Source organism: Tauraco erythrolophus, chromosome 4 (assembly GCF_009769465.1).
Source record: "Tauraco erythrolophus isolate bTauEry1 chromosome 4, bTauEry1.pri, whole genome shotgun sequence".
In the NCBI taxonomy this organism is placed as follows: domain Eukaryota; kingdom Metazoa; phylum Chordata; class Aves; order Musophagiformes; family Musophagidae; genus Tauraco; species Tauraco erythrolophus.
Genome location: NC_141468.1, coordinates 41,615,886 through 41,627,093, shown reverse-complemented (window position 1 = coordinate 41,627,093; position 11,208 = coordinate 41,615,886). Strand labels below are relative to the sequence as shown.

The 11,208-nt window shown below is 43.2% G+C and overlaps 1 protein-coding gene across 1 annotated transcript; it reads right to left on the bottom strand.

Moving 5' to 3' along the window:
* Positions 1-3,131: 3,131 nt before the first annotated feature.
* Positions 3,132-9,306, bottom strand: YEATS4 (YEATS domain containing 4). Its single transcript, XM_086609925.1, is given in 8 exon segments — positions 3,132-3,639; positions 3,642-3,683; positions 5,738-5,825; positions 5,904-5,996; positions 8,137-8,231; positions 8,331-8,397; positions 8,909-9,028; positions 9,228-9,306. Coding segments are annotated over 8 exon segments (681 nt in total). The 5' UTR covers positions 9,279-9,306; the 3' UTR covers positions 3,132-3,514.
* Positions 9,307-11,208: the final 1,902 nt, after the last annotated feature.

Sequence of the window (11,208 nt, the reverse complement as noted above, 5' to 3'; positions counted from 1 at the left end):
ATTTACACATCTCATCTCTTGTCAGACAATGGAACTTTTGATGAGAAACCTCCTGGGCACAACCTTATGCAGCTTCGCAGTCTTAACTGCAAACTGCAGCGTGCCAAAACCAAAGGCAAGAAGTTAGTTATATGAGATGGAGCTAGGTAAAAAAAAGACTAATGATAAATAATAATTTTTCACTCAGAGGGTGGTGAGGCAGTGGAACAGGTTGCCCAGAGAAGTTGTAGATGCCCCATCCCTGGAAGTGTTCAAGGCCAGGTTGAATGAGGCTTTGGGCAACCTGTGGTGTAGTGTAGGGCTTCCCTGCCCATGGCAGGGGGGTTGGAACTAGATGATTTTTGAGGTCCCTTCCAACCCGAACCATTCTGCGATTCTATGATTCTGTGAATACTGGGTAGTGAGTAAGCAGTCTGTGTCTGAAATTACTGTGATGACTATTAATGTGTCTTAGCTAAAATCCTTAAAACCCCCAAGTCTTTATAGTGGAAGCAGCAATGACAATAACTACCAGTTTTGCATGTTTGGTGCCTGAATTAAACATTCCTCACAGGTAAAATGGGTAACAGTAAGCATATAAACTGAGATAAAACATGTTTTATCTTTACCTACCAAAGGGTTACTTCAAGTGGAACCTAAAGCTTCAGCATAGGCAATTGGACAAATTACTGTGCAATTCAGTGATACCACACTGTACCTGTAGCACGATGAGGGATTTTTTTCCCTCCTTTGCAAAGCAAATTTAAATACATCTGTGTTTTCGCAATTGTGACTACAGACGAAGCCACAGCCTAAAGTCAGTCTCAGCAGTATAAATACCTAGCATTTAAGTCAGCAGCCCTGGCAAGCACGGACTGTAACTGTTTGTCTGGAATCACAACTTCGTAGAGCTGCCAAAAATAAAGCCGAGTGTAGTGTTTGGGTTTTTCTTCAAGGCAAAGGAAGTCAAATGCAACTGTGTCCCTAGGTGCCCCACGCCGTTTCAGCTCCAGTATCTTTGAAAATGATACGCATGAGAAGGTCGACGCTGTATTGTACGCTTGCTGCGTACACATGCTGCCCCAGGTGCCTGCATCAGCAACTTTTAGCAGCAGAACACATCGGTCCAAACATAACCTACTAATTGAGAGCCATGCAGCTGCATGTAGAGAAGGGAGCTATAGGTTTACTTGTCAAATGCAGGGAGGTCGGTTTTTTCACATTTATTCTCAAGCCAAAATCCTAAACCATTTGATTCTCATGAACTTTTTCCAGAATTTAATTACCGCTTACTACAGGGCTCAATTGCTTTCTCAGCATCTGAAGAAAGTATTTTCTAATGAAAACACAGAACGCAATAAGGAACTTTGTAAAGCAGAAGGTATTGTTCCTGTTTTCTATCAACAGTAACTGCTTAGCACAGACAGATTTTGGCACTACTTTCTTGCCTTAGTAGTGACAGGGGAACCTAATGATAGTATGATCTTTACAGAGAGCGTAAAGGAGAAGAAGAAACAATATAAAAAGTTGAAAGAAAAACTGGGGGGAAAAAACTCACTAACCACAAACAGAAATTACATAACTGGTCTAGTATATTGATGGCTACTACCAGTGGAGTCAGGATCATTGCTTCGGTAAAGCTCAATACCAGACTGGTTGTTGGATGTTATTAAAAACGTAAACAAAAAGAATACTTTAGGCTCCTACAAAAACGTTGGATTCAAAAGGTAGCGGTCCATTCTTTTTTGGTCTGTTCAAGCCTGTTGCAGCAGCTCTGCCCTTGTTAGTCACAGCTCTTGCAGAACCTATTTAATAATCCAAGTTACTCTACATTAGTATTATTTTAACTGACCAATGTGAAGGTAATAATGTTGAATACAAACTAGTATCACCAAATCTGTGCTTTCCATTCCCATTTTTGTTTCAGCATGCACAAATGGACCTTAAAAACCTCCTCAGAAAACAGAATAAATCTGCAAGAAGATAAGAGAATACACACGGAAGGACTCACTTCATCCTAACTCTATTTTATTGTTCCTTAAAAATCTGCTGATCATTGTCAAAGACAAGGAAGCAGCCAAATATACACTTTGAATAATAAGGTATCATAAAAGAAAATTGTATTAATATTTTTTTAACTTTTCACTGAGAAGCTTCTTTCAGCCTTAAAATGTGCAATATACTGTGGCCCACGCAAGTCTCCTTTTCAATACACAGCTCTGAAAATGGCACATTCTACTGTACTGAAATTGCCTAGCACGTTCTTCTTCAGCTACTTAAAAGGAAATTGGCTACTGCATCAATAAAACTAACCAGTTAGGTAGCCAGAAAATCCTGGATAGTCTGCAGTGCTAGGAAGGATCCGTGTGGACACCACGGCTACAAGCTGTTGCTCAACCTATGTGCATATATAGTACCATAAACTAAAGATGCCAAATTTTAATGGTTATTTTTCTTAATGAAAAACCTCAATATGTGTATTGAGTGTTGAAATGTTTTGGTTCTAAATCTTTACCAAGCCATGGTAAAAGTCAATCATCAATTGTTTCAAATATGAAGAAATTAGTGCTTTGTTCTCAAAGCACTGAAAATATTGTTTTCTGTGAGAGAGAGGATGTGGGATGTTTGATTCTCTTGCGGAGCGTACTGCAACATGGTATCTTGAAGCAGTAGAAAAGATGCCCAAGCCTTTTCAAACCTGAGGTAGCGCCATCTCTATCAGGCTCTTTCACCTCTACAAAAGGGGGAAAAAAAAAAAAAAGTTACAGGCAAAAGATCCCGTACTGATTTTTCACAGGAAACACTTGCTAGTTACTTAAGAATAAATGCAGTGCGGTACAAATATTAACCAAACTTCTACAAAACAGGACCAGAATAATTTCCTGCTTCTGAGCACAACTTGTATAACTGATGCATTTATATGTGGTAAAGCAGATGTGGGGCTAGAAACTCCTATCTGTAGATACGTAAGTGATTTAAAAATCTTGTTTTCATCAAGTTTTTTCACTGTGCTGATAACAAACAGACAAGCAGAAATCACTGTAATCAGCCTTAAGCAACTTGCATACCTTAAAGCAGGGTACACTATTTGTAAATTCTTGAAGCCCACAACTAGACAGAGACAAAAATATTAAAATAAAAAAAGAGCGTATTTTATTTTCAGCTTTGAAGATGCATCTCTAAACAATCAGTAGAAAAAACAAGTAAAAAAAGTAAACACCAGCATTCTGTAAAATCACATCGAACTAATACAAGACTTTTATACACCACTCAAATGCAGTTAAAAAAAAAAAAAAGTAGTCTGGTCTCCAAGACCCCTTCTACATGACATAAATGGTTAAGTACCCACAGATTTTACTATAAAACGAGGATACATTCTTTCTTTTTTCTTCCATTTATGAAGTCGATTGCCACTTCAATCATTTGCAAGTGAAAATTCACATAGTCTCAGTTACAGAATTCAAGAGAATACATACAATTCCGTTGTTGAAGTCCTTCTATTTTCAGTATAGGGTCTTCATCAAATCAACACTCGTCACATATCTTTGGACTGATCATCTTCTTCAAGTTTTCTGATTTCACTCTTTAAACAGTTGATGGTTTCACGACTTGCTTTTAGTCTTTCTTTAAGCTCAGCAATTTCAAAACTAGTTTTCTTTTGGCGGCTTCCAGCTTTTCCCTGGTTTTTACTTCAAGATCTGCAACTGTGGTGGTGATAAAGAAAAATAAATATTTTAAGTACCATAAAAAGTCGTAATTATTTTTTTTAATTGCAACAGTAGTTGGGATGGTGTGTATCCTGAAAAAAATCTATTACTGTTAGCCTTAGAGATTCAATGATTGTAGTCAAAATGGTATCAAACGAAACCCATGGAATTAAAAAAAAAACCAAACACACAATCAAAAAAACCCCAAACAAACAAAAGCTTGTTTTCTGGCCTCATTCAGCCCTTCAGTTTTGTGGATGGAATTACATAATTCACTAATCTTTAAAAAACAGTGGAAGATGAAGTGGGGGAAAAAATGGACATAGTGACAGCAAATAAATGGGAGATTACAGAGAATCACAAATAATTTATATGTGGTGCCCAGTGACAGCACGTGAGGCCATGGCACAAACTGAAACACAGGAGGTTCCTTCTGAACATCAGGAAACTCTTTTTACTGTGAGAGTGACCAAGCACTGGCACAGGTTGCTCAGGGAGATGGTGGAGTCTCCACCCTGGGAGACATTCAGATGCAGTCCTGGGCAACCTGCTGTAGGTAGCCCTGCTTGGGCTAGGGGCTGGACAAGATGACCTCCAGAGATGCCTTCACACCTCAACCATTCTGTGGTTCCTTTTCCATGTACTGCAACCACTTCCTGCTCTCCATCTCACTGGAGTTTAACTCTGTGTATCTGAAAGATTTAGTGGTGCTGCCTTTGCTTTTACAAATACCTGACGTTAGGACATGTCAATCTGGTTTACTGAGATGTCCTAATTTTTTTATTATTATTATTTGTTCATGCACAAGTTTTTGGACAAAGCTGGTAAAGCTAACAAATCTATGGAGGCCATGGATATCCCTCCATATCCCATACATTACGTAACTGCAGGCAGTGGCAAAATAATTTTTATCTGCTTCAGTAGCACATTTTAAGGAAAAATATAAAAAAAAACCACTAAAAATTTCTATCTACTCTCAGGAGAAACATCCAGAAATTTTAAGTCAGAAAAGTTTAGATTTGGACAAGACTTTTTTTATGATTCAAATTATTAAACATTTCCTACACGTAAATCAGAACAACATGCAACACAACAAAAATCCACCTCAAGACTGGCTAAACTGAGGTGGAAAATACAAGTAGCTCGCATGTCCGCACACCCCAAGAGACACAAGGCGAATCAGAACCCTGACTTTGTAGCGCTCCAAACTCATAACCACCCTTAGCTGTAGGGGTTCACTGTCTGAAAATACCTGGCGTTTGCTGTCAGGGGAACATGCAGATAAGCCAAAGGCCAAGTAAGCCCGACTACAATGGCATTAGAATTTGCACCTAACAAGGCAGGATTTGGGCTCAATAAATACTACATTTGTTTTCTGAGAGTAGAAGAGATGAATTTCAGAAGATCGGAAGAGAAACCATCACTAAGTGCATTATGTTTTATGAATCAATCTATTTCATTTAATTTCTTGAACTCTCTTAATATTCTGGTTAAAGATAGATTACATAAGGACACAAAGAACATTAAGCTATACTGAAGAAGTATGTTATGAAATGATCTACATTTGAAGAATTAGACAAGAGGGAAAAAAGACAGGAAGATCCTTCAGACACTACTCTTTATCCCAAAAGCGCCGCTGCTTTGACTAAAACTGCACTAACTGTTCTGTATTTCAGCGCTTGAAGTGTGATCTTTGCTTGCAGTTAACATCCCAATGAGGGATAACTTCATCACAAATACAGTGGCCTTAATTTATTCGCTGTTTTTACTAATTTCAAAGATGTTAAACTAGGCGTAGATCATGCCACTGCTCTTCATACTAAGCTATTCGTAATTTTTTCCTTTTCAGCAGGCATAAAGATGAGAAAATCTTGAAAGTTTTCAAGTAAGCATTAGCAGCTTTGCAAAAGTTGAAGCCGATTTAATGCCAAAATAACACTTTTTAACAGCATCCAAATCCATTGTACTGCTGTAGTCCAGAAAAAAAACACTAAAAAACAAACCAACTATTGCTTATTTCTGAAATTAAAGTATTTTAATTTTCAACTTACACTCTGTTTCATGCTTATAAGCACCTAGCGTAAGCTGACGGGATGTTGTTAACAGCTGCTGCATCATTGCAGTAGGATCTTGAAATATCTAATGAAGGAGAAAAATACATGGTATCACTAACACTCTTCAAAATAAAAGTGAGTATTACATTAAAAATTTTCATACCATTTCATCATAGAATTCAGAAACTACAGTTTTCTTTCCCAGGATGGCATTGGTATCAGACTGGAAAAGCTTCAGTAAGTGATACAAGGTTACCTATACAAAGACAGAATTTCATTAGCTTGACAATTGTAGGGAAATATAAATCTTGTAGATATCAACAAGCAGTATTTATTCTTACTCAACAGTTGTACAGGATTTAAAAATCTTTTAGGAATGCAAAAATAAACGTCATATAACTTCAGTAGAATTACTTAAATTTAATATTCGGTGTTAAACACACCAACTATCCAAAGGCTTCTTGATACTTTAAAAATGTCTGGGCAGGTGACTGTAGGATTGGTGTATAGAAACTAGTAAGACTTTCTCATAAACATTTCCAAATAGGTGATTTGGTTCAAGCCAACTTTGCCAATTAATCAGTTAGAAAGTGCTTTCGGTGACCTTATCATCCCTTCTTGCGAAGGAAAAACATCAGCGGGGGGCCTGTGAACACAGTTTTTCACTGAAATTTCTCTCTGTAGAGTTACTCTTCCGTTACTGCACTGCAAACGGCAGGAGCTGGAGAGGAATGCAAGGCCTGTGTCCAGCTCTGAGGAACCGCTGACCACTCGGACCATGACCTGGGAAGAGGACATACAGCCTACAGTTCTTCCCTTCCATGAACAGGCCCAAGAATGGTTGTGGAAGAGAGCGACACCTTACTCCGGTTGGTACTTCCTGGAAGGGAAGAACACAACAGGAACCAGAACAACCTTCCAAGAACAGCCACAAACAAAAAACACCCAACCAATTTTAGGACAGCTTGGTCAAGCTGTGAACTGAACTAATACGTGTCAGGATGCTACTGGGCACAACAGCACAGGAAGCCCTTTCAAGTCTAGTATCAATTTTCACACATTCAAGAAAAACATAAAATTCAATTTTCACCTCATTTGGCAATAAAAGGGCTAAAGCAAAAGGACTACTGCAGTTCATGTGACAGAAGGAACTCGAGTCGTTCCAGAAATAAACATCCCCTTCTCTTAAAATACATTAATTGAGTTTCCTACCTAAACCTGGATAAACAGACCTGCAAGATATGTCTGAAACGCAGGATAAGAAGACAGAAATTAATTCCAAAGCTTTATTCAACTGGAGAAGTGTCTTAACCTGGTTTTCTTAGGAAAGAAACTAATGCTAGCATAATACCTTTACTGCTTTTTGACTTCGACCAAATCTGATGGACCAAAAAAAATAAAAAGGTTATTAAAATAGTCAAATATCCTACAACTAGGAAGCTACATGGAAGAGAAATTCTCAGTGTGCGCTCAACCCAGGTGTCCTGCTTTTGGCTGGGACAGAGTCAGTTTTTAATAGCTAGAAGAGCTCCGGTTTGGGTTTAGTTATGAGAAGAATGTTGATAGCGCCCTGATGTTTATAGCTGGTGCTGAGACACCCAGGACTTTTCAGCTCCCTGTGTTCTGCCAGTGTGCAGGAGCACAACAGGCTGGGGGGGAGCACAGCTGGGATGAAGGGCCCACAACTTCTACCTTAGGATTTGAACTTAAGACTTAGGATTGAAGCCCAAATTGGCCAATGGAATATTCCGTATCGTGCAACGTCATGCCCAGTTATACAGGTAAGGGTTGGCCAGGAAGTCTGGATTCTCTCTCGAACTCTTGTGAAGTTCTGTTTCTCTCTCGCTCCCTTTTTGGGCCTGTCACTCTTCCGGGATTGCAGTTCTGGGACTTCTTTCAGGATCACTTGCCAGAACGCGACAGGCATTGGTCAGCAGGTGGTGAGCAACTGCACTGAGCATCACTTGTTTGTATATATTATTATAATAATTATATATTATTACCATTATTACTTTTAATTTGACTTTAATTAGCAAATTGTTCTTATCTCAACCCACAAGTCTCCTTCCCTTTTCCCCATTCCCTGGGGGTAGGGGAGGGTGAGCGAGTGGCTGCGTGGTGTTTAGTGGCCGGCCGAGTTGAACCACGGCACAGGTGCAACGTGCAGTTGCATATCAGTAAACGTCAGAGAAGCCAAGTGCAGGAAAACCCGTCATGAATGCCAGTAGTAAAGCACAGAAACAGGAAAAAATGGCCAATCATTAAATACTTGTTCTACAGGAACAGGCTTTATCACTTCCGTGGCTGATGGGACTCAGTTTCACCAGCAATACCCTACAGCACGGTTTTTGGCCACCATAATTATTTAAGTGTTGTTAAGAGTTCAGTGTACTTACAGGTCGTTCATTTGGATCGATGAAAAATATCTTAATGATTATTTCAAATTCACCCCAGCCTGTTTCGGTGATTTCATACGGTGGTTTGGTAACAACTGCAGTAGGAAACAGGGGTGTTAACATGGGTGATAAAGCCTCAGCGGATCTATTCGAGATCCCAGTTCTAGGAGCAAATGCCCAAATGCAAAACCCACCTCTTAAAGGATTACCGTAGCTTTCATGCAACTTGAACTGAATTTTTTTCACATAGGCAGACATATCCTAAAATAGAAACGTCGTTATTTCTGATTATTTACACAGCACATCAAACTACTGCTTATTCATCCATCCTACGTGCCTGTCATTTCTTCTGACATTGCTACCCTTAAACGCAGTAGGAAAACAAGACGGTAAATCCAAGCACCAGTACCAGCACACAGGCCTGTCAGTGTTTTGTCCCAACACTCTCCAATTTTCCCCCGGCCTAACAAGATCACTCCGAAAACTTAAGAGCAAAAGCGTCTTCCCTCTTTTTTTTCCGTTTGGGAAACCCAGCAGCCAATGCATTTCCTCCCCTTATGCCCAGACATCCTCCTGCCCTTTCCTTAAATCCCGGCTTTTTAAAACCCCAACTGCCTGCTGCGGTGGGTCGCCCAGCTGGCAGCCCCCGGGCTCGGGAGCTGCCCCTTCCTTCCCGGCCCTGCAGTGCCGGGCTGACCCGAGCGGCACCGGCACTGCCCTTCTTCCCTCACCCGCCGTCGGGCTGGCGGCCACCGGCTCGGGAACGCCTCACCTCGTTCCTGTAGGGTTTGACGTAAACCGTCCACTGGTGAGTGTGGCCGTCTTCTTCTCTTTTTTTCCCAAAGTACCGCGCGACGTTTCCATACACGACCGGCTTCACAATGGTAACGCCCTTAAAAAGAAAATTAAAAAAAAAAAAAAAAAAAAAAAGGAGAGAGAAAAAGCAAAAAGCGACGCGTTTCGAACGGCGTTTGCCGAGTTGCTATTTGTGGCCCGAATTAAGCGGGTCCTGCAGACGCCCCGCGGAGCAGCCCTCGCCCGCCCGCCCCCCCCCGCCGCGGCTGAGCCTCCCGCCGGGGCCGGGGCCGCACCTTCACCCTGCCCCCGGAGTCAGGCCCGAACTCAGCCATTCTCTTGAACATATTGCCCCGCAGGGGCGCCGCCCGCGGCCGCGCCGCCCGCACTCAGCCTTTGCGCCGCGGCCGCCAGGCCCGGCCCGGCCCCGGCGCAGCCCAGAGGGTGGAACCCGCCGCTGCCGCCGCCGCTCCGCGACCGCCATCCCCCGCGGCTTCCGGCGGCGCGCTGGCGTCACGGCGGCGGGTGGGGCGGGGCGGGGCGGGGCGACGGGCCGGCCGACGGGCCGACTAGCGGTCGGTGCGTGTTGCGGTGGGTGCCGCGGCGGTCACCTGCTGTCTCACCGGCTCGGCTGCTGCCCGTAAACGCTGTGGATGGAAGTGCGGCCTGCGCGCCAGGGCTGCTGCAGCCGGCTGCTCCCGTCCGGGCGCCGTTACCGTCGGGTCGCATCCCCTCCCGGCTGCCACCGCGCTCCTGCCGTTCTCGGCCTCGGCAGTTCTCCGTGCGCGGGTTGCGGATGCTGTTCGGTCTGACCTCAGGGGTGCTTGAAAAAGGAAACAATCATGGAATGGTTTGGGTTGGAAGGGACCTCAAAGATCATCCAGTTCCAGCCCCCCTGCCATGGGCAGGGACGCCCTCCACTACACCAGGTTGCTCAAAGCCTCATCCAGTCTGGCCTTGAACACTTCCAGGGATGGGGCATCCACAACTTTTCTGGGCAACCTGTTCCAGTGCCTCACCACCCTCTGAGTGAAAAATTTCTTCCTTATATCCAATCGAAATGTGCCCTCTTTCAGTTTAAATCCATTGCCCCTTGGCCTATCACTACACGCCCTTGTAAAAAGTCCCTCTCCAGCTTTCCTGTAGGCCCCCTTTAGGTACTGGAGGACTGCTATAAGAAGCAGGGAAGGATGCCAATATTTTTTCTTTTTTTTTTACATTAACAGTCTTCAAACACACCCTTAGCTAGCGTGTCTTGGTGGTCACCGGTTCTCTGAACTGCTGGTGCCTCAGGAGCATGACCCATGTGGCTCCTAAGCAGGGTCACGGGTGGGGGGCTGTGCTGACCCAAGGGTAGTTAATTTCTTCATTTCAGGAGGAGACAAGTCCAATAGGGCTGCTGATTTGTGGGGTGGCTCTGTGCCCCAGCTGCACCCTTCGGTCAGCCCAGCTCTGTCTGTTCCCATGATGGACCAGAGAACTCACGAGACTCCTCTGAGGAGCTGTGGCCAGACCCTGCTTGCAAACCACTCTCCAGAGCTGCCCATCCCATAGCCCTTAAAGCGTGCACTGGGGCTTCTGGCAGATGAGAAGACAGTGAATGCCATGATTAACCCGTTCCCGGAAAGCAAAAATTCCCTATCCCGTTCCTTGCGTGAACTAGATCTCACATGGACAGTGCTGCTCAGCTCTGATAGCTCTTCTTAAAACGAAGCATGTGGGCCAGCCTTTTGCAAGCGGTCAAGCTCTCACTCTCTTCAAAGAAAAATTAAATTTCCTGAGGTAAATAACTTCTAATTAACCAACAGCTTCTATAGAAACCTCTTTACTCTGGAAACATTAAGATGAACAAAAAGGGGAATGATGTAGCTCCTGCTGTAAAGAAACCTTTTCCTCCCACATGCACATGACTGTCCTGCTGATCTCCCTCTGGAAAGGGGCAACAGCAGGCTTGAATGTTGTTCTGCTTTGTTTATTAAAGACAGATTAACAAAGGCTCCTTACAGCCCTATTTGCAACTGGAATATGAGAGGGCAGCTCGTCACAGCACCACCTGTAAAAACTGAGCTCACCTAAGCAGAGGATATTGCACATGCGCTTGGCCCTTGGGGTCCTGTCAACGAAGCCCAACCAGTGGCTGTTGGTCTGTAAGATCTGTGATTCTGATACAGAAAAATCAGGAAGATGATTGTATAGGGAATGCACATGATAGGGGGGTGGTCCTTTTATTCTTTAATCCAATCAAACATGAAAACCACATCCAACATGTCTTAACTT